This window comes from Petromyzon marinus, chromosome 52 (genome assembly GCF_048934315.1).
Source record: "Petromyzon marinus isolate PM22_M1 ecotype Great Lakes invasive population chromosome 52, UKy_Petmar_22M1.pri1.0, whole genome shotgun sequence".
Taxonomy (NCBI): domain Eukaryota; kingdom Metazoa; phylum Chordata; class Hyperoartia; order Petromyzontiformes; family Petromyzontidae; genus Petromyzon; species Petromyzon marinus.
Genome location: NC_133718.1, coordinates 6,043,163 through 6,063,829, shown reverse-complemented (window position 1 = coordinate 6,063,829; position 20,667 = coordinate 6,043,163). Strand labels below are relative to the sequence as shown.

General features: G+C 50.6%; 1 protein-coding gene across 2 annotated transcripts in view; it reads left to right on the top strand.

The window, feature by feature from the left end:
* The window catches only part of LOC116953477 (yjeF N-terminal domain-containing 3), a 105,305-nt gene extending 85,450 nt beyond the window's left edge, over nt 1-19,855 (top strand). For both annotated transcript variants that reach the window (XM_032973711.2, XM_032973710.2), the window contains exons 2-6: nt 29-137; nt 8,185-8,295; nt 9,027-9,140; nt 9,947-10,094; nt 11,009-19,855. In XM_032973711.2, coding sequence (XP_032829602.2) covers nt 29-137; nt 8,185-8,295; nt 9,027-9,140; nt 9,947-10,094; nt 11,009-11,310 — 784 coding nt within the window. In that variant the 3' untranslated portion in view covers nt 11,311-19,855. The remainder of the gene's footprint in view (nt 1-28; nt 138-8,184; nt 8,296-9,026; nt 9,141-9,946; nt 10,095-11,008) is intronic.
* The last annotated feature ends 812 nt before the right edge of the window (nt 19,856-20,667 follow it).

Sequence of the window (20,667 nt, the reverse complement as noted above, 5' to 3'; positions counted from 1 at the left end):
TGTGTGCATGCGTGCGTGTGTGCTTCAGCCGGGAAGAGGCGCTGGCGATCGACAAGGAGCTGAGAGAAGACTACGGCTTCACGCAAGAGCAGCTCGTCGAGATGATGGGCATGGCGGTGGCGCACGCCATCACCAGGGTACGCACAAAGACAAAGCTACCCGTGTAGCCTTTGCCACGCCGTTGGGGCAAGTGCTGTCGGCGAATACCTACAGCTTTTCATTCCAATTCCCCTACCATCGGAATGTATAATTTCCCTAGCCCCTGATATAGATGTTCACTACCTCGCCTGGTACACAGGAGATCTGCTATATATTTGGAATTTGCATGGAAATGTTTTTCCCCGTCTCCTCTCGGTTTTCCCTCCACGTTTAGAATCAACACGCGATTAGAGTACTTGGCAAGCTGTAAATTTTCGCATGATAAGCCACTTCGTTGCGCTGTCGTTTGTGGCCAGGTCACCTCTGAAAAAGAAGCCATACAGCTCAGTGGGTTATACCTGCTCAAATAAAAACAAACATATCGCAGTGGCGTAGTAAGATGGACCAGTGCAATCCCACGCACGTTTGGACAGTGAGACGCTTTTCAAGTTAATTGGAGCCTCTGTCTGGAGCTGCTGTCTCTCTCTTTCTGTGTCCGGAGCGTCTCTCTCTCTCTCTCTCATGGCAAGATGCCTTTTAGTGAAGCGTAATTGGCTGTGCACGCTTTTGTGCGGTATTGTGCATCCGTGCGGTATAAAGAACAAAAAATAGGTCGACCGAGCACCGCGGTGTGCTCCACCTGAGTGTTCTGTCCACCCCCACAGAAAAATAAAATCAGTACGGGGAGAGCTAACGGGGCTAGCATCGCCATGGGGGAGGGTGGGGGGGGGGGGTCATCCAGCAGTGGACTGATAAAAAAAATTTGGCTGCATATAGGTGACTCGGCTGAGACCCAACCATATGAACCGATCCAGGTGTTTTCTTTGGTTCTTTCGGTAAAGTCACGTAGAATGAGAATAAAATAATAAATTGATCAAATAAAATAACACAATGATAATATTTTATCAATTTATTATTTTATTCTCATTCTACGTGACTTTACCGAAAGAACCAAAGAAGATGAATCATTGCAGTCACGAAAGCTTTAAATCGAAATTTACGATCCAGGTGTTGTGAAGCTAAACACGTCGTAGGCTTTCGCGACCAATATTATCCATAATATAGGTTTTTGGGCAAGATCGCGTGAATATATGTAAATGTGTCGGTAAACCCGCCACCACCCGACACGGCCAATTAGTAAGGATTGTAATGTAAACAAAATATGCCAATTCGTTACTACCTTAGCAACACCGGTGTGTTGGATAGTAAACCCACAACATGCACAATTCGAGTACGACGTTTCGCCAGTAATAATAACCAGCATCATCAGGTGACAGCTAGATTGTGTACAAGTAACGAGTGACAAACCTTACTAATTGGCTGTGTCGGGTGGTGGCGGGTTTAACGGCACATTTATATTTACGTGATCTAACCCAAAACCTTTATTATATGAACGCAAGCAAGAGAGAGAGACAGAGAGGAGGTGTTGTGGGGCATCACGGATGCTAGGAGATGTTAACTACCTCGCCCGGTATACAGGAGGTTGTCGGTTCGATCCCGACCCTGACGCCTGCTGTATATTTGAAGTTTGTGTGTCTCTCTCTCATCATCATGATCATCACGGATGCTAGGAGATGTTAACGACCTCGCTAGGTATACAGGAGGTTGTCGGTTCGATCCCGACCCTGACGCCTGCTGTATATTTGAAGTTTGTGTGTCTCTCTCTCATCATCATGATCATCACGGATGCCAGGAGATGTTATCTACCTCGCTAGGTATACAGGAGGTTGTCGGTTCGATCCCGACCCTGACGCCTGCTGCATATTTGAAGTTTGTGTGTCTCTCTCTCATCATCATGATCATCACGGATGCTAGGAGATGTTATCTACCTCGCTAGGTATACAGGAGGTTGTCGGTTCGATCCCGACCCTGACGCCTGCTGCATATTTGAAGTTTGTGTGTCTCTCTCTCATCATCATGATCATCACGGATGCTAGGAGATGTTATCTACCTCGCTAGGTATACAGGAGGTTGTCGGTTCGATCCCGACCCTGACGCCTGCTGTATATTTGAAGTTTGTGTCTCTCTCTCTCTTATCATCATGATCATCACGGATGCTAGGAGATGTTATCTACCTCGCTAGGTATACAGGAGGTTGTCGGTTCGATCTCGCCTGCTGCATATTTGAAGTTTGCGTGTTTTCTCTCTCTCTCTCTGTCGCTCTCCCCGTGGTCGCGTTAAATTTCCTCCCGAAATTACGGATGGATGGAGGAGGTCCTCGGTAGCCTCCTGCAGGCTACTCGCGTGCCACCACACTCCACACTGCTTGACTGAAACTCGATGATCCGGGTTGAGTGGCACGTGGAGTTCTGTACCAGACATCCCAACACGTGTGGTTTTCCGTCTGCAGCCGGTGCTAGTGTTGCCCCGTGCTGTCGTTCCCAGACGTTGCAATGACGCCTGCAGCGGCATGGCACAGTAATAGCCGTGCCGCAATGACAAGAGTTTATCTCGTTAGCCAGACCTCAGGCCAGATTATAGTAACGTGCAGCCCTTTGTTAATCCACTGCTGGATGAATGCCTACCCCCCCCACCCACCCACCCATCCCTCATGCTGTGTCGTTCATGGGGGTTATTTGACGATACATCACCGCTCCGGTCAATGCCGGGGTTGGCAAAGTGATGAGCGGATGCCCAGTGCCGGTTTAGATGTAGCACGTCGGTCAACGGGCGATGTCTAAACCGATCCCGGACACCCCCGTGGGATTTAAAGAATCTTAAGTCAGGGTCGACGCTTTTCGGGCCACAGTGAAGCCACCCGCCGCGCCAACCGCTCCGCCCGCGAAGCCAAACGATCCGCTCCACATCAGCGCGGCGTTCCCCATCGCAGGTTTGGGGTCGTGGGGGCCCTCCCCTCCGCCCCCCCCGCCCCCCCCTCCGCCCCCTTTCGTGTGTTCTGCGGCGCTCGGAACAGCCACGGTGGTCCTCTCTGTAGTTCAAAGTCTCTCGTCACGGAGCCACCTTTGTGGTGGTGGTGGTGGCCAGAGGCCGTCCCGAGAGTACACGGCGAATCGGAGCGACTGCCCTGGGCCCCACGCTTTGGGAGGGTGGGGGCGGTGGGGGGGGGACGCGCTTCGACGTCACAGTGTCAGACGGAGTTTTACTTCTGGTTTAGTTTGAAGGCGTCTAAGAGGGCCCACAGTGTAAGTCGCCCCGCGCTCCTTACTACGGACGGTCCCGATGGCGTTATCGTTTCTCGTAGCTGTTGACAAATAATCGACGGGACTTGATGTACCGTTGCAATGCGTACTCAGACACCGCACGTATTTATATTTAGTGGCTCGCTTACCTTTGCTCGACTTTGCACTCCTGTGGTGTTATTTTGTTGTTGTATTGTATTGGACATCCGTGGAAAAACAGTTTCATAGCTCATCGGATTCCTCCAGCGTGAAGAAATATTCGGACAAAGCCTGCTTGGATGGGCAACCCAGCATGCATAGCAGGTGGCTACAGGCTGCAGCGACGAAGTATCGTTTGAGGATAGGTTTTACCCTTTCTGGCAATAAAACAAGGAATCATGTCTGCATTAAACCACACATACTTGTGGCGAACATGCAAACAAAAAAAACACGTGCTCTTTGTTTTATTGTATTATGTTTAATTTTTATTATTTTACTATTTCCCTTCTACGTGGTGACTTTACGGAAAGAACCAAGAAGATGAATCCCTGCAGTCACGAAAGCTTTAAATCGAAAACAAAAGCTCTGGTAGTATATGATGCATTGTCTTTGAAACGTATTGGTCCACACCAGAGGCAGCTTTTTTCAGAGCCTTGTCTCAAAACTGTGTAAGAACCAGAGGACGCCAAACGGCGAGCAGCAAGAGAGGTCCCATGATCAAGTATAGTTTGTTTAGTCGGGAGAGAAATTGACAGTTTCTGTTGTTGTTTGTTTGTCGCAACATTCTGGCAACGCCCCGACTGGACATCTGTGGAAAAAAGAGCTTTATAGCTCATCGGATTCCTCACCCCCCCCCCCCCACCCTCCCTCCCCACCATCCACCAGCGTTCGAGTCTTCGTTAAGACGGCAGTGGAAGTTGCACAACCGCGGCGCTCAATGTCGTCTCTGCGAGGGGCAGCCTGCGACACATTCGCAGCTCGTCCGTTTGTTTTTTTCTCGTTTCGCGCTAATGGCAGCGGCCTCTCGGGGAGACTTTAGGAGGAGACGATCGCCCGCGCCTTTCGCGAACCCGCGAGAAACTCGAATTAAGGTCGAGGGACGGAGGGAAGGGGAGCTTCACGCTCGCACTCAAATGCAGCGTTGTAAATGCACACTTACTTTTTTTTTTGACCCCCAAAAATAAATGTCACTAATTGATTTGTGTTTGGAGGGAAGGAGGGGCGGATATTTGGGGGGGGGGGTGGGGGGAAGCTCATACCCCCCCCCTCAACCTAATCCATTACCCCGAGCCCCCACCACCACTACCACCACCCCGCATAACAAAGACAAAGATCCCCATATAGCCTTAACCGACTTGTGGGGCAAGTGCTGTTAGCGACCACCTATGAATGCGGTGGATGGCCAGCACCACACCGGGCCGCTTTTGTCTCCCTAGTGGCGATGTTTACACCGGGTACTCACTTAAGGCTGAGTCGATCTAGGGGGAGGCCCAGGACCGGTTCAATTTTTTTCGCCACCCTTTATCGTTCGTGAGTGGGAATTGTACTGTTTTTATTTTTTGCCAGGCTTGTAGCGCAGTGCGCTAACCGCCGTGCCACCGCTCCCCACGAGCACCGGCAAACAAAAGATAAAGACCCCCCGTTTAGCCTTGTAGACCCCAGGGGCAAGGTGCCGTGAGCACACACACACACTGCTTCCACCTGTGCACAAATAACCTTTTGAAGAAGAATGAGATCAATAAGGGGGCCCATTTGTTTGTATGCCACACAAAAAAAATGATTACGTGAATTATTTAAACTATAAACAATTTTATTTTTATTTTACCACGTAAGGGGCCCCACTGAGCTACACAGCTGGTTTGTCAGAAGCGACCCGGCTATTACATAGACAGCTCGATGAAGTGGCGAATCGTCGCGGTGGAAATGTATGGCATCCAAACACTCGAAACGCGTGGTGTCGATTCTAAACGTGGAGGACCTGGAGAAAAAATCCACGCGACCACGGGGAGAGAAACTCGCAAGCTCCAAATATACAGCAGCATGTGTCAAGGGTCCGGATCGAACCCACGACCTCCTGTATACCAGGCGAGGTAGTTAACATCTCCTAGCCACCGTGATGATGATGAGAGAGAGACACGCAAACTCAAAATATACAGCAGCAGGCGTCAGGGTCGGGATCGAACCCACGTCCTCCTGTATACCAGGCGAGGTAGTTAACATATCCTAGCCACCGTGATGATGATGAGAGAGAGACACGCAAACTCAAAATATACAGCAGCAGGCGTCAGGGTCGGGATCGAACCCACGTCCTCCTGTATACCAGGCGAGGTAGTTAACATCGCCTAGCCACCGTGATGATGATGAGAGAGAGACACGCAAACTCAAAATATACAGCAGGCGTCAAGGGCCGGGATCGAACCCACGTTCTCCTGCATATCCCCGTGGTCACGTGGATTTTTCTCCGGGCCCTTCAGGTTTTTCCTGTCGGCATTTACGCGATTAGAGCATTTGGCTGCTATACATTTCCCACGCGATAAGCTAACTTTCGCTTAGCTATCATTTGTGTGGCTTCTGAAAAAGAGCTACGTCGCTCAGTGGACCTTACCTTGTAAAATAGTTAATCGAGTTTTTGTCCGTCTCGGAGGCGGGCGGAAGAGAATCCCATTGATTACATCCTCGAATACAGAGAGATTTCTCTTCACACGGCCAACGGAGTTGAACTCGGCTCACAAAGGGTTGGCGAACCGCCTCTTCCCTCGTGCTGCATTCAAAGTGGGCCACGACGCGCAAGAGCGCGTCGGATGGCGAGTCCGTTTGAACGCCACCACGCCGATGCGGGGGCGGAGTAGGGGTGGCATCGTCCAGGTGAGTCTCATTCATCGCCACTCGAGTAGTGTGGCCACGGCGCGGATGTATAATGAAGACGGCGCGGAGGCTTGATTATTTTTATTTTTATTTCCACTGCCATTGTCGCCTTTCTTTGGCCCATCAACTCCGAAACCAAAAAACATGAAGCAAAGCTCAAAGCGAACGCGCCTTGCATTGCCGCGCGATTCAATAGTTGCAGACGCGTGAGTTGTGCGGATGGTGTTGTCAAAGCGACGCGTGCGTGACACATGCTGCGTCTGCTTGGTTGTTGTTGTTGTCCTTCCACCGCCGCCTCCGATTGGCGCGGTTTGGCTAGGTACGGTGCGAAAGAAGTTCAACATACACACGTAGACAAAGGTCCTCCCGTATAGCCTGTTAGGGCAAGTGCTGTTTAGCGAGTAGCGCCCGATGAAGGCCGACACGTAGACACATACACAACGCATAGTCGCCCTTTAAACTGCGCTTCTGCGGCCGTCTGGAACGCTCTTCCTTGCGATATTAGGAAGCCACTGAAGCGATGCGACTTTTAAATCATCACCGAGATTGAACACTCATTTCTGTAGAGCCGCTTCTTGTGTGTTCCATTTGTTGTCTTTTCCACGCACCTCCGATTAGCGCCGCTGGCTTCGTACGGTGGGAAAGAAATTCAACACACACACACATATATATAGTAACACGGAGGATTTCGCGACCAATATCCATAATCGAGATTTTTGGGTAAAGTCGCATGAATATAAACGTGTCGCTGACCAACCCCCCAGTCCACCACCCGACACAGCCAATGTGTAAGGTTTATCACCAACAGAACAATGCAACTTCTTTGGTTCTTTCGGTAAAGTCACCACCACGTAGAATGAGAATAAAATAATAAATTGATAAAATAACACAATAATATTCTCACGACGTTTCGGCCACAACACAAGCGGCCTTCATCAGGTGAAGGGACGAGACTGTCTGGTAGGACAGCGCTGGAGTGAAAGAGCCACGTTCAGATCACGGCCTTTAAGCTGTGTGAGAGGAACAAAGCGCCTTGACAAAGGAATTAGCATATAATTTAGCATTGCAAATGCAAATTCGTTACTAGTACGGCACGCCGGTGTGTGTTGGAGAGTAAACCCACAGCATTTAGAATTCGAGTACGACGTTTCGCCGGTGATCACAACCAGCTTCATCAGGCGACTGTTTGAGTGCCGCTTCTAAAAACCGCCTTCCCTCCACGGCACTCGCAGACTTTGCGAGTTGTCTCCACCAACTCACGCACACTATGAGACCTTCATCCATCAGTGGACTGATCATGGCTGGTGGCGGTCGTGGTGCTGATGACGATGATGGGTAGTGTGTGTGTGTGCGCGCGCGTCTGTCCATCTATCTCTCTCTCTCAAGCGATACGCCGCTACGGACAGACTTGCTTCCGTCATGGAAATGTGGGATTTTACACAATAAAGCCCAACATAGGGTGTCGTCTCTCTCCCCTTCTCGGTCACCCCCCTCCCCCGCCTCCACCCCCGCCCGGCCTCGTCGCAATGACTCAATGAGAATCCCAGACGTCTGGCGTCCGGGTTTAATCACCCGACTCAGCCAATTATCTAAAAGAGGGGGGGGAGGGGCTTGTGTGTTGTGTGTGTGTCAGTGCGCGTGTGTCAGTCAGGTGCTACTCGCTAACAGCACTTACCCCAACAGACTGTTAAGGCTACACGGGGGATCTTTGTCTTTGGGGATGTCAGGGTTCGGGCTACGACTCCCGACGACGGAAATGCCTCCCGGGCTTTGTGACGTCATGACGACACGGAGAGTTCCGCGCGCGCGCGCGGAGTCACGGGGTGCGCTCTGAAACGCTGGGGACATCAAGCCACGCCGTGTGGTGATGAACGCAGAGCGCACGTGGGGGGTGGTGGGGGGTGGTGGGTATCGCGCGCAGCCACAGTAGCTCGAGGGGCGGTGGTGGAGGCGAGGAGGGGTGGGATATTAAATCGATAGTTCTGCCCCCAACAGGCTGTTACAGGCTACGCGGGGGAACTTTGTCTTTGTCACTGTGCCCCCCCCCCCTGGCCCCCCACAGGCTTTCCCGCTGGCCTCGCTGCCCCGCAAGCAACCCACGGGCTTGGTGATCTGCGGGCCGGGCTACAACGGAGCGTGCGGGCTGGCCTGCGCACGCCACCTCAAGATGTTTGTGAGTGCCGCGTGAGAGCGCGGCCTTGGACGAGAGATCTGTGTGCTGAAGGAGAGCTCGCGTGCTGCGGCTCACGATGACGACGATGATGACGATGATGATGACCGGCACCTGCTGCGGCTGATGATGATAAACACCATCGTGATGCAGCTTCTACAGCTCATCAAGCTGCTGCTGCTACTGCTGCTGTTGCTGATTTCGCTCATGATATTGGTGCTGCTGCTGCTGATGATGATAGGATGGAATGGAAGGAATCGGAAAGAGAGGAGGAGCTAACAGAGAATGGCCTGATGATGATGACGACGATGACGACATAAGAGATTGGTGCCAGAGAGACGTGGCGCACTCCGTCAGCATGCTGGCACGAGACGGAGGAAAGTGGAAACACGTGGTGACATGTGATGACGGTGATGATGATGACGGTGATGATGATGATGATGACGGTGATGATGATGACGGTGATGATGATGATGGTGATAATGATGACGGTGATGATGATGACGGTGATGATGATGATGGTGATAATGATGACGGTGAGGATGATGGTGATGGTGACGGTGAATATGATGATGACGGTGATAATGATGACGGTGATGATGATGACGGTGATGATGACGGTGATGATGATGACGGTGATGATGATGATGATGACGGTGATGATATTGACGGTGATGATGATGATGACGGTGATGATGATGATGTTGGCTATGTTGGCGGTGCCGCGCGTGCAGGGGTACGAGCCGACTGTGTTCTACGTGAAGCGCTCCGTGAAGCCGCTGAGCCAGGCGCTCACCACGCAGTGCGAGAAGCTCGACATCCCCTTCCTCTCGTACCTCCCCACCGAGGTGACGATCCGTGTTGAGTTGCGCGCCCCTGGCGGTGGCTACGAGATCATCATCACGGTGGCTAGGAGATGTTAACTACCTCGCCAGCTATACAGGAGCTCGTGGATTTGATCCCGACCCTGGCGATGCCTGCTGTATATTTGGAATCTTGAGTGTCTCTTTCTCTCCTCCGTGGTCGCGTGGATGTTCCTTCGGGTCCTCCGGGTTTTCCCTCCACGTTTGGAATCAACATCGCGCGTTTAGAGCGTTTGCCTGCTGTATATTTCCACGTGATGGTGATGAGCCACTTCGTTGAGCTATCGTTTGTGGCCATGGTCGTTTCTGAAAGAGAAGCTACACAGCTCGGCCTTGCCTGGCAAAAACAACAACAACACAGTTTTATTTAAAGCTTTCGTGACTGCAGGGATTCATATTCTTAGTTCTTTCGGTAAAGTCACGTAGAAGGAAAAGAATTAAATAATAAAATACAACACAATATATTTTATTATTTAATTGTTTCTCTTCAACGTAACTTTACCGAAAGCACCAAGAAAATGAATTACTGCAGTCACGAAAGCTTTAAATCAAAATTCTCACGACGTAATCGACTGCAACACGAAAGAATGTGAATAACAACAACAACACAGTTTAGATTTCAGTCTGAGCTAGTAGCGACACTCGCCGGTGTCCCCACCCGCACCTCCCATTAGCACGGCTGGCTACGTACGGCGCACAAGAAGTTCAACACACACACACACACTGGCGTACACTTCCCCTCGTGGTCTCCTCGCTCGTCACAGCCCTCCTCACCCTCCTCACCCGTGCAGGTGCAGCTGATCAACGACGCCTACTGCTTCGTGGTGGACGCGGTGTTCGGCACGGGGCTGCGTGGCGAGGTGCGTGAGCCCTTCTCGAGCATCATGAACACGCTGCGCCAAGTGAAGGCGCCCGTCGCTAGCGTGGACGTGCCATCTGGTGAGCACTCACCCCGCCCCCATCACCCCCCCTCCCCAACCCCCCACCCTATCGCCCCACCCCCATCACCCCCCCCCCCCCATCTTCCCCACCACCTCACACACCGCCTCCTCCGGCCACAATCGGAGTGCGTCGGCACGTGCCGTACTTTGAACTTCTTTCGCACCGCACGTAGCCGGCCGTGCTAACCGGAGGTGCGGGGGAAGGACTAAGAACTCGACACTCGCGGAAAGCATGGGGGGGGGGGGGTGCTGGAGAGGGGGTAGGAGGGGGGTGCTGGTGGGGGGAGGTGGGGCTGTGGTGGGGGGGGTGGAGGAGGGGGTGGGAGGTAGAGGTGGGGGTGGATGGAAGGTTGGGGAGGAGGGGGGGTGGTAGATGGGTGTAGGAGAGGGTGGAAATGGAGGAGGGAGTGGGAGGTGAGGGTGGGTGGGTGAGGGGGGGGGCGTAGCGAGAGGGATGAGAAGTGAGCGAGGTGACGAAAGTGAAGGACACAAACAAATACACAAATAGACAAATAGACAAAGACACAAATAAACAAAGACACAAATAGACAAAGACACAAATAAACAAATAAACAAAGACACAAATTGACAAATACACAAATAGACAAAGACACAAATAAACAAATACACAAATAAACAAATACACAAATAAACAAAGACACAAATTGACAAATACACAAATAGACAAAGACACAAATAGACAAAGACACAAATAGACAAAGACACAAATAGACAAAGACACAAATAGACAAAGACACAAATAGACAAAGACACAAATAAACAAATACACAAATAAACAAATACACAAATAAACAAAGCCACAAATAGACAAAGACACAAATAAACAAAGACACAAATAAACAAATACACAAATCGTGCCGCGCCCTTCCCCCGCCGTGGCTCCCGACCCAGGCTGGGACCCGGACGTGTGCGGCAACGGATCGGCGTGCCCAGGGGCGACTGGGACCGCTGGGTCCGCTGGAGCACAGCAGCAGCAGCAACAGCAGCTGCAGCAACAACAGCAGCAGCAGCAGCTGCAGCAGCTGCAGCCCGAGGTTCTCGTGTCGCTGGGCGCTCCCAAGCGGTGCGCGGAGCGCTTCGCAGGGCGCCTCCACTTCCTGGGAGGGCGCTTCCTCCCGCTGGACATTCACAAGAAGATGGAGCTGAACCTGCCCGAGTACCCTGGGACGGACTGCATCGTGCCGCTGCTCTAGACCGGACATCCACAGCAGCAGCTGCACTTGCCCCAACAGTCTGTCAAGGCTATACGGGGGGGGGGGGGGGTGGAATCTTTGTCTTTTGTGTGTGTGTGTGGGTATGTGTGTGATGTTTGCCACCCACCCTCTCGTGTGCCGTGCCGGCCTTCATAGGTGCTCGTGAACAGCACTTGCCCCAGCAGTATGTTCAAGGCTACACGGGGGACCTTTGTCTTCGGGGGAGCGGTAGTGCAGCGGTTAGCGCTACACTGTGCTACGAAACCCGACGAACCGAGTTCAATTCACGCTCGTGGCCACCAACACCGGTGACGATTATCTCAACCGGTCCCGGTTTACATACACCTGGTGCCGTGTGTAAACATCGCTGCTGGAGAGACAAAGGCGGCCGGGCGTGGTGCTGGCCACCCACCCCCTCGCTAACAGCAAGGGGCTGGGTGACCAGCGACCGTCGCTTGCGTTGCGATCGAAACGTCGTTCTTTTTTTGTTAATTTTATTATTCTTTGAACCTATCTACGTGACTTTACCGAAAGACCCCTCGAATATGAATTCCTGCAGTCACGAAAGCTTCAAGTCAATATTGTGTGTATGTACTTTAAAAAATAATAATCCATCCATATCTAATCCACCAATGGACCAAAGGCGCCCCTCCCCCCTCCCCACCCCGACCAACGCTTATGCCGTCGGATTGTTGAACTTTACTTCACTTGGCTGGTCAGTTCATGAATGGGGGGGGGGGGGGGGCAAGGGGCAAGTTTTGAAATCTCTCGCCGCCGATGTTAGCCGTGGGCCGAGAGAGTTTAAAAATCGCACGCAAAACTCCCGGTTCACCGGGGCTCATCGTGCAGAGCGCCGCTCCGTCACCGCCTGTGTGAGTTAGCGAGCGCCTATTAACACCGGCAGGGTGAACAAAACATGGGGGGGTGGGTGGTTTCGGCCAGCCCGCATGCCCGGCCGCCTTTGTATTCCCAGTGCTGATGTTTGCGCACCACGTCAGTTGCTCATTTATAGCTAAGTCGACCCAGGTTCGGGACTGGTACAGATAATTGCCACTGATATTGGGTGCTCGCTAAGGGCACTTGACCCACAGGCTGATTGAAGGCACACGGGGGACCTTTGTCTTTCTTGATGTGTACGGGAAGTGGTGGTCCACCGGTTAGCGCACTGTGCTTCGGACCCAACGGCTTCGGTTCAATTACTGACCAAGGGTTAATGTAAGTGGCGAGTCATACCCGTGGCCCGATTGGACATCTCCTAGGTCAACTGGGACATAAATGGGCACTTGGTGTGGTGCGTAAAGTATCAGCACTGTGGAGACAAAGGCGGCCAGGCATGATGCAGCCCACACTACCCTCTTGTGTGCCCATCCAGACGTAATAGGAGCTCGCGAACAGAACTTGCCTCAACGTTATGTTTAGGCTTACAAGGGGGATCTTTGTTAATGCATTTGCGATAATAGGCAATGTATGAATCTGGAATAATATTTGTAGCATTGTTCAACTTGGTCTCTAGATAATAGAGTCTCAAGATAATTAAATTAACAAAACGGTCTCTGATGGGGTTTCTAGACAATAGACTGACTGACCGATCTCTGATAGGGTTTCTAGACAATAGACTGACCGATCTCTGATGGGGTCTCAAGACAATAGACTGACCGATCTCTGATGGGGTCTCTAGACAATAGACTGACCGGCATCTGATGGGGTCTGTAGACAGTAGACTGGACCGGCATCTGATGGGGTCTCTAGACAATAGATTGACTGGTCTCTGATGGGGGTTTCCAGACGACTTAAAGACTGACAGTGTACAGCGTTTTTGATGGTAACTCACCACGTAAATGCAACCGAGCAGTTAAAAATTTAGGACTGGAACTCAGATAACCCCGTTATTTCAGACATCTGCTTTTTTCAAAATCCCCCCCCCACACACAGTTGGCCAATTGCGGCTGAGTGGACTAACATTAATATATTAAGAAAACATCTTCACCGCCGCAAGGAAACAGTTAGCAATGCACGCATGCGTTGCCTGATACGAGGGTTGTGCGAGTTGCGTGTTTTGATGGTGTGTGTGTGTGTGTGCATGTGTGTGTGTGCGTGTGTGTGTCTGCATGTGTGTGTCTGCATGTGTGTGTGCGTGTGTGTGCGTGTGTGTGTTGGGGGAGCGGCGGTGTAGCGTTTGGCGCGCCGCGCTACGAACCCGGTGACCCGAGTTCGATTCCCGCTCACGGCCACCAACAACCAGTGACGATTATCTGAAGCGGTCCTGGGCCTCCCCTAGGTCGACTCGGCCTCTAATGAGTACCTAGTGCGGTGTGTAAACATCGTCACTAGGGATACAAAGACAGTCGGGCGTGGTGCTGGCCACCCACCTCCTTGTGCGCCGTTCCGGCCTTCATAGGTGCTCGCCAACAGCACTTGCCCCAACAGTCTGTTCAGGCTGCACGGGGGATCTTTGTCATTTTTGCGTGTGTCCGCGCGTGTGTGTACGCGTGTGTGTGTGTCCGCGTGTGTGTGTGTACCCGCGTGTGTATGCGCGTGTGTGTGTGTACGCGCGTGTGTGTACGCGTGTGTGTGTGTACGCGCGTGTGTGTACGCGTGTGTGTGTGTACGCGCGTGTGTGTGTACGCGTGTGTGTGTGTGTACGCGTGTGTGTGTGTGTACGCGTGTGTGTGTACGCGTGTGTCTACAGGGTCCGTTAAGTGATCGCCACGATGTTGTGCCCGTTAATAATATTTAGGCTAAATACTAGTTACCTTGCGCGTGTTTGGTTGTGACATTTTTTACTTTACATTTTCTCCACCACCACTCCCCCCTCCCCATTCGTCAAATTCCTTCTATAAACGACGGATTGTGTATTGTGGTTTTTTTTTGCTTTATATAACACGTGGCATTCTGAACGAACATTCTCAAACCGCAATTTGTTGTTGTTTTTAAACAACCAAAAAAAAAGTTTCACGTAATTATTAACCGAGGTTTATCAGCGAATAGTCGAGCCGGCAGCACCGACGCGATCACGGAAATTCTCCGCATCATGAGACGCACCGGAAAAGGGTGCCCGGTGCCATTGGAGTCACACAAATCACTCCCACGCAAAGGTAAAGACACCCCGTGTAGCCTGTGATAGAGTGTTGGGGCAAGTGCTGTTAGCGAGCACCTATGAAGGCCGGCACGGCACACGAGGGGGTAGGTGGCCAGCACCACGCGCCCGGCCACCTTCCCTCGCCCCCCCCCCCCTAGTAGCGATGTTTACACACCGCACCAGGCACCCATTTGAGGCTGAGTCGACCTAGGGAAGGTCCAGCACCGGTTCAGACAATCACGACTGGTATTGGCCTTGAGCGGGAATCGAACTCGGGTACGTGGGTCCGTAGCACAGCGCGCTGACCACTGCGCTACCGCTCCCCATACACACGCACACGGCTACCTGATTATAAGACGCACCGCACAAACCTTGGCCTTTAAATACAGTGGGGGGGGGGGGGGGGGGTGAAAATGCGTCTTACAATCCGGAGAATTCGGTACACATGTGATCGCTCTTGCATTGACAATTGTTTAGCTCGCTGTTTTAACAACATCCCTTTTTCCCATCGTAAGTGTCCGTATCTCGTCCTCGGTATATATATATCTATAAATCTTTCGTGCGTTTTACCGAATCGATTTCTAAGACATCTTCGATGTGCGAGTGTCTCGACTTCTAAGACACCTTCGATGTATTCGTTATCGAGACACTCGCACAGCGCAGCCAGCTCTCTATTACCGACCTGGGGGCAATCTGCAGGGTGACGGGTTGCTGCGAGTGGCCCGGATTAAAAAAAAAAATAACAACTATCAATCGTATTTCTTATACAGACAACGGCGGTGACATCTCGCAGAGAGCATCTCAGCCGATCCATTTGCTTTCTCAACAAGGCACCGGTTTCACTTTGCGGTCACGCGCGGGCGGTGAGCGGTGAGCGGTGACGGGAGAGCCCCGTGAATCCGCTAACCCCATCCGTCAAGTCAGGAGGGGCTAGTCCCGTAATGGGCCCCGGGCATGCTCCAGCGAGGGCGCTAATCGAGAGTGGAGCCGTGGCTTCGGAGTGTTTACCCATCTCCTCGCGTGCTTACCGGAGCTAACGAGCGAGTGAGTGAGTGAGCGTGCGTATTGGTGCTTGTTGTTTTTTTTTTAATAAAGTAGCGATGCCAGCGCGCACGGTTGTGAATTTAGCCTCTTTTAAAGTTAGATGGTCAGCCGCGAGAAAGTCAAAATTGCGTCGCGTTTTCAAACAAGATCCTCTCGCTGGGCAAAACCACGGCCCGCCAGCGGGAAACCATCATTCCACGGTCTCTCACGTAGAAGGACAACGATCGCTGTGAGAATGATGATGATGATGATGCTGATGCGATAAGGAAATATCATGCGTGTGCGTCGGAAAGTTTATTGAGCAGAGCGATGCCAGCGGATGAGAGCTGTCTGGGGCAGAGTTGCAGATCATCTACTTCCACGTTTGGCCTGGTGTGAGTCTCCCAACTTTTGGACATTCATAAAAAAACTGAGATCAACGCGGCTGGATTTGTCTCGGGCGAGTCGCATATTGGATTCGTCGTTACGAGAGTTATCATGCCCCCCACCCCCCTCCTTACCCCGGGTTGCCAATTATATTACAGACAGAGCTCACGCATAATTCAAACGTTAAACAAGGGGTCGGCAATGGAAATAACAAGAAGAGGCATTTTTTTCGAATTTTGGTCAAACAAAAATCACGATATCAAGAGGCACAATGCACGTTGTGAACACGAGACGGTGGTGGTCCTGAATAAATAACTGTCAGGACGCAGTTCCTTGAACGCACCGCGCGCGGCTCCCGTGCCGCAGTTTGCCGACCCCAGCGTTAAACCATGGTAGGAAGGTTTCAATTTTAACGCCATATTATTCACTCCGGAAAGCCACACGTTCTCTGAGTCTTAAGCCGTTCTTGTTTTCAGATTCAGAATATTGATTTATACTGGAGGAATTCGATGAGCTATGAAGCTCTTTTTCACATATGTTGCAGTCGGGGCGGGTAAGAACGTTACAACAACAAACAGTGCACAACAACACGTGATAGTAGTGCAAAGTACAAGAAAGGTAAACAAATCACCCAAACACAAACAATTTCAGCACTAAACCATCCCCATCCTACCAGGCAAAGCCCACTGAGCTATTAACTTATTGTTTCAAAAGCGACCTGGCCACAAATGATAGATCAACAAAGTGGCTTATCATTTGGACATTTATAGCAACAAAATAATCGCCCAGAAGATCTTGTGGCATGGTGTGGTGGTTGGTTCCTAGTGTCCACTGAACTCATCCTAGGATGACCCAACGACACATCTGCCCGGGTTGTGGAGCTAATCGTCACGACTCAGAGGCTCATTTGCCTCGGAGACGCCGTTGTTACGAAGGGTCACACCGCTCCAACCTCTGCATTGGGGTGCATGCTGAGGATGCTAGAAGTGCAATGGCGGGATAGGGTAAACGACTTGGAATTTGGGACGAGGATTTGGCAGCAAACCTGTAGATGTAGTCAGGCAGAGGAGGTGGTGACGGGTGGGATACGTGGCAGGATGGAGGAGGGCCGGTTACTGAGACAGATGGAGTGACGCCCAGAGGGGAAGACCTGAAACCAGGTGGTGGTGGTGATGAGACTGTGAGAGCAGATGTTGGCGATCGAGCATAAGGAAAGAGGTGATGGTAAGGTGAGGTTTCAGCGCTATTGGCCGCTCCGCTATGGTGTAATTTACACTCCTTCAGACTGCTCCGCCTTTGATAGTTGTACTACACTGCAACTATGGGTCTCATCCCAAGACCAGAAGTGCCCCTTGGCCACCACTTCAGACGAACTCGACTCATCGTGTCGTCGTCCTCCCACGATAAGGGCCGATTTGGAATTATGGAAATTGCAGGAGAGCGTGGCTGTTGTAAAGACAGGTGAACCCCAACGTCAGTGGTTTTCTTTTAATCGAACAAAATGGCCAGATGCGTAGGAGTTTCTCACTTCCAGAAATATTTTTTTTACAAATTAGGAAAAAAAAAGTTTTTTGGGTGTTGAACGTATGGGTATTAAGTCAACTAGAGCTATGAACCCTCCACCACCCGACACAGCCAAACAAATCAAGTTGTCACGTGGGCGAATGTGCCGATTTGTTTTATTTTTCCGCAGTGAAAGCAACCAAAATAAGACAATTTTGTTTACGCATGAAAGCCGACTCCGTAAGATCGACCGTTATCTGTTAAAACACTTTTAAACACGACTTTCGATAAAGTCCCTTTAAAAAAAATCATATATATAAGAATGTGTGGTATCTCCTTGGAACTCAATGAAACGGATCTGGCACGTGCTTGGCATAGGCTGGCACGTGCTTGGCATAGGCCTACACGAGGCTTCGATCGCATATCCGCCGAAGCCATTGAGAAATTTGCGCTGAGTAACGTTGTACACGCAAGAGGAATTCATATTCTTTGGGTCTTTCGGTTAAGCCACGTAGATAGAAAAAAATATATATCACGAAGTTTCGATCGCAACACAAGCAATCGTCATCAGGTGGAAAAAATGGTTTATAACATCCTGCCTCAGCAGCTCTCTCGCATTTTCTTTCACCTAATGACGATTGCTTGTGTTGCGATCGAAACGTCGTGATATTTTCATTATTTTTTTATATCTACGTAGCTTTACCGAAAGACCCAAAGAATATGTTGTACACACAGCTCATTCGCTGGCTGAAGTTCGACCGCTAATGTGAAAAAATGTGACCTTGGACTTTCCTATTCACGTCAAATGTCTTTGTGCCTATGATACAGATGTGACAACGCCGCTATAGCCTGTAGATTATTCTGACCTAGACAGTGGTTTGTGTGCGTCCATTTCCGACTGTGGTTGTGTACAGGAAGGCAATAGACCTGTACGGCATTCAAAGTTGTTTGGTGCCATTATTCTGCATTGAGGTTCGTGGCATTAATAAACACCTGTATAGACAATAGTTTTAGACTACTGTGTTTGTAATGTTCCCAGCTACAGTCGACATCGTCAGCCATTATCTCTCCACTGCTGGATGATAGGCCTGCCCACGCTGTTTCCATCTCTTGTGCCCTTGCGATGCAACGATCCACTCACGCCCGTGCACTCTGCAGTGGAAATCATCTCGGGCGTGTTCCCTCCTTTTGCCTGCCATTCCATGAACAGTCTCAGCCATCCGCCATCGTCCCTTCCAGGAATGTGTTCGACTCAAGCGCCAACAGTCAATATGACATTTGATCTGCAGTTGTTCTCTGGTCCATGTGCGGTTCCTCTTTTTCTCTCCGATCGCGATTCCAAATCATCTGTCCATGCTTCTTTGCACACTTGTCAGATGTTGTTCCATTTTCTTGATCGGTGCCCATGTTTCTGAGCCATGCTGTACGCTGTCTATATCATCAGGAAAAGTGACACCGTCATGCCTGAAGATGAGTTTTCAATCGGTGCGCATTACCTGCAATGACGCATGGTGCACAAATATTGACACCGAGCCGTAGTATTTAGCGTAAGTTACAGTTGTCTTCATGCCACGTGAGACTGACAGATTTTGTGAAAATGTACCCAACAAAATCGACTAATTTTTCTCCTGTGTGGCGATGTGAAGAATGTTTCTATTTCCGTCCGAGAGTAACTTTTGCTTCTGCTTATAAAAAAATAAATGAAAACGTGGGACTGCTATGTTTACAATTACTCACAGATACGTATAACTGCACTGTGCATGCATCGGAGTTAAAACCGTTCTTGGTTCTGCCGCTGCCGGTGTCATCGGCAGTGTCCCATTCACCATCCTTGCAATCCCTCTCCCCGCAGTGTTCTTCAGTAATTTTCAGAGGTGGTGGGAGGCGGCGTTTTCGCCGATAAGACATCATCGGTTGTGAGGGCCGCCACACATTTGAAACCGTTGGCTTTTGACAGCAGCACGTTGGGGATGTTTTCTCATTGATGTAATTGTCGGGGGGGGCGCACTAAAGGCCACCAAGGGCCGCCAGTGGCCCGCGGGCCTTGCAATGGAGAACACTGCTCGACGAGATTGTTTGACACGACGCCTATCCCACGCGTTCTGCCACCGGACGTGATGTTTTGCTCGAAAGACTCGCCTTTGCTTCCGCCATTTTATTTTCGCGACCGCTGCAAAGCAGCCGCCTCCTCGTGGCTGCCAATGGAATTGCCACGTGGCCGCCGAACTCCGTCGACGAATTGAGTCGCGAACGGGATCGGGGAGGCAAGCGTGAACGCTGGCTTCATTCCAACGCACGCGTTTCGGCAACGACAGACTTTGACGAAGGACTTTGTGACCTGCCTCGCGTTCACCATTCAATGGATTATATTGATAGCCGCCCTGTAATTGTATCTGCGTGTTACCCTTCACGTTACAATTAGCTCCTCCTGTGTAGTGACCGATTCTTGAGACTATGATGCCACCTCCGAGTCTGAATGTGTCCACCCGCGCTCCCCCCCCCACCCCGCATCACCAAAACGTTTCCCATTAAACATAAGCATCTGTAAAACTATCTCGTGGTGAAGTGGACTTTATTCTAGAGCAACTCGCAGATCATAATTTGTTCTGCAACGGAAGGTAAAATACAGCTGCCATTTTCACACTCTTCTCACAAGCCTGTAGTTGGAGCCCTAAAATTAATACGATATTTTCATAATGTAATAAAATGGCAAGATAATATATTGTGAGTTTTTTTAGAATATATTTTCTAGGATTTCAAGAGTATTCTGGCGAAAGGACACTAACAGGAGCAATAATTGAAAAGTTAGAGAAATTGAAATAAGTCATGGTCAGTCTTCGTGTTCCTTATTCCCACCTTCTTTCGTGTAGCTATCTATGAACTGTCTTCCGTACTTGAAACAACAATGGAAGTTTCTTAAACCTTCTCCTTCCCCAGCCTCTCACCCAGCAGGATCAATGGCTACACCACAGTTAGTCGATCTGCAGGTCGATCACGTGTAGTGTGTGTACTCCCACCTCTTCCAAGAGTGACGTCCTGCATAACCATCACCCTGCCATACATAGTAGGGGTAACCAAAAAGAATGACAAAATCATGAACAAACACAAGATCCAGGTCCGATTTAACACATTACATAAAATCGTGATCTGATCCCATCTGTGAAGGACAAGATTCCTGACATGCAATATCCCAGCGTCTACAAACTAAGCTGTATCTGCAGCAGCAGTTACATTGGGGAAACTAAGCGACATGTCTCGGGACCGTGTTCATGAGCATAAGGCAGATCTGAAACACGGCAGGACCAATACTTCTGCCGTGGCTGATCATTATTTCAATGCGGCTGGCTCACACGAAATGTATTTCT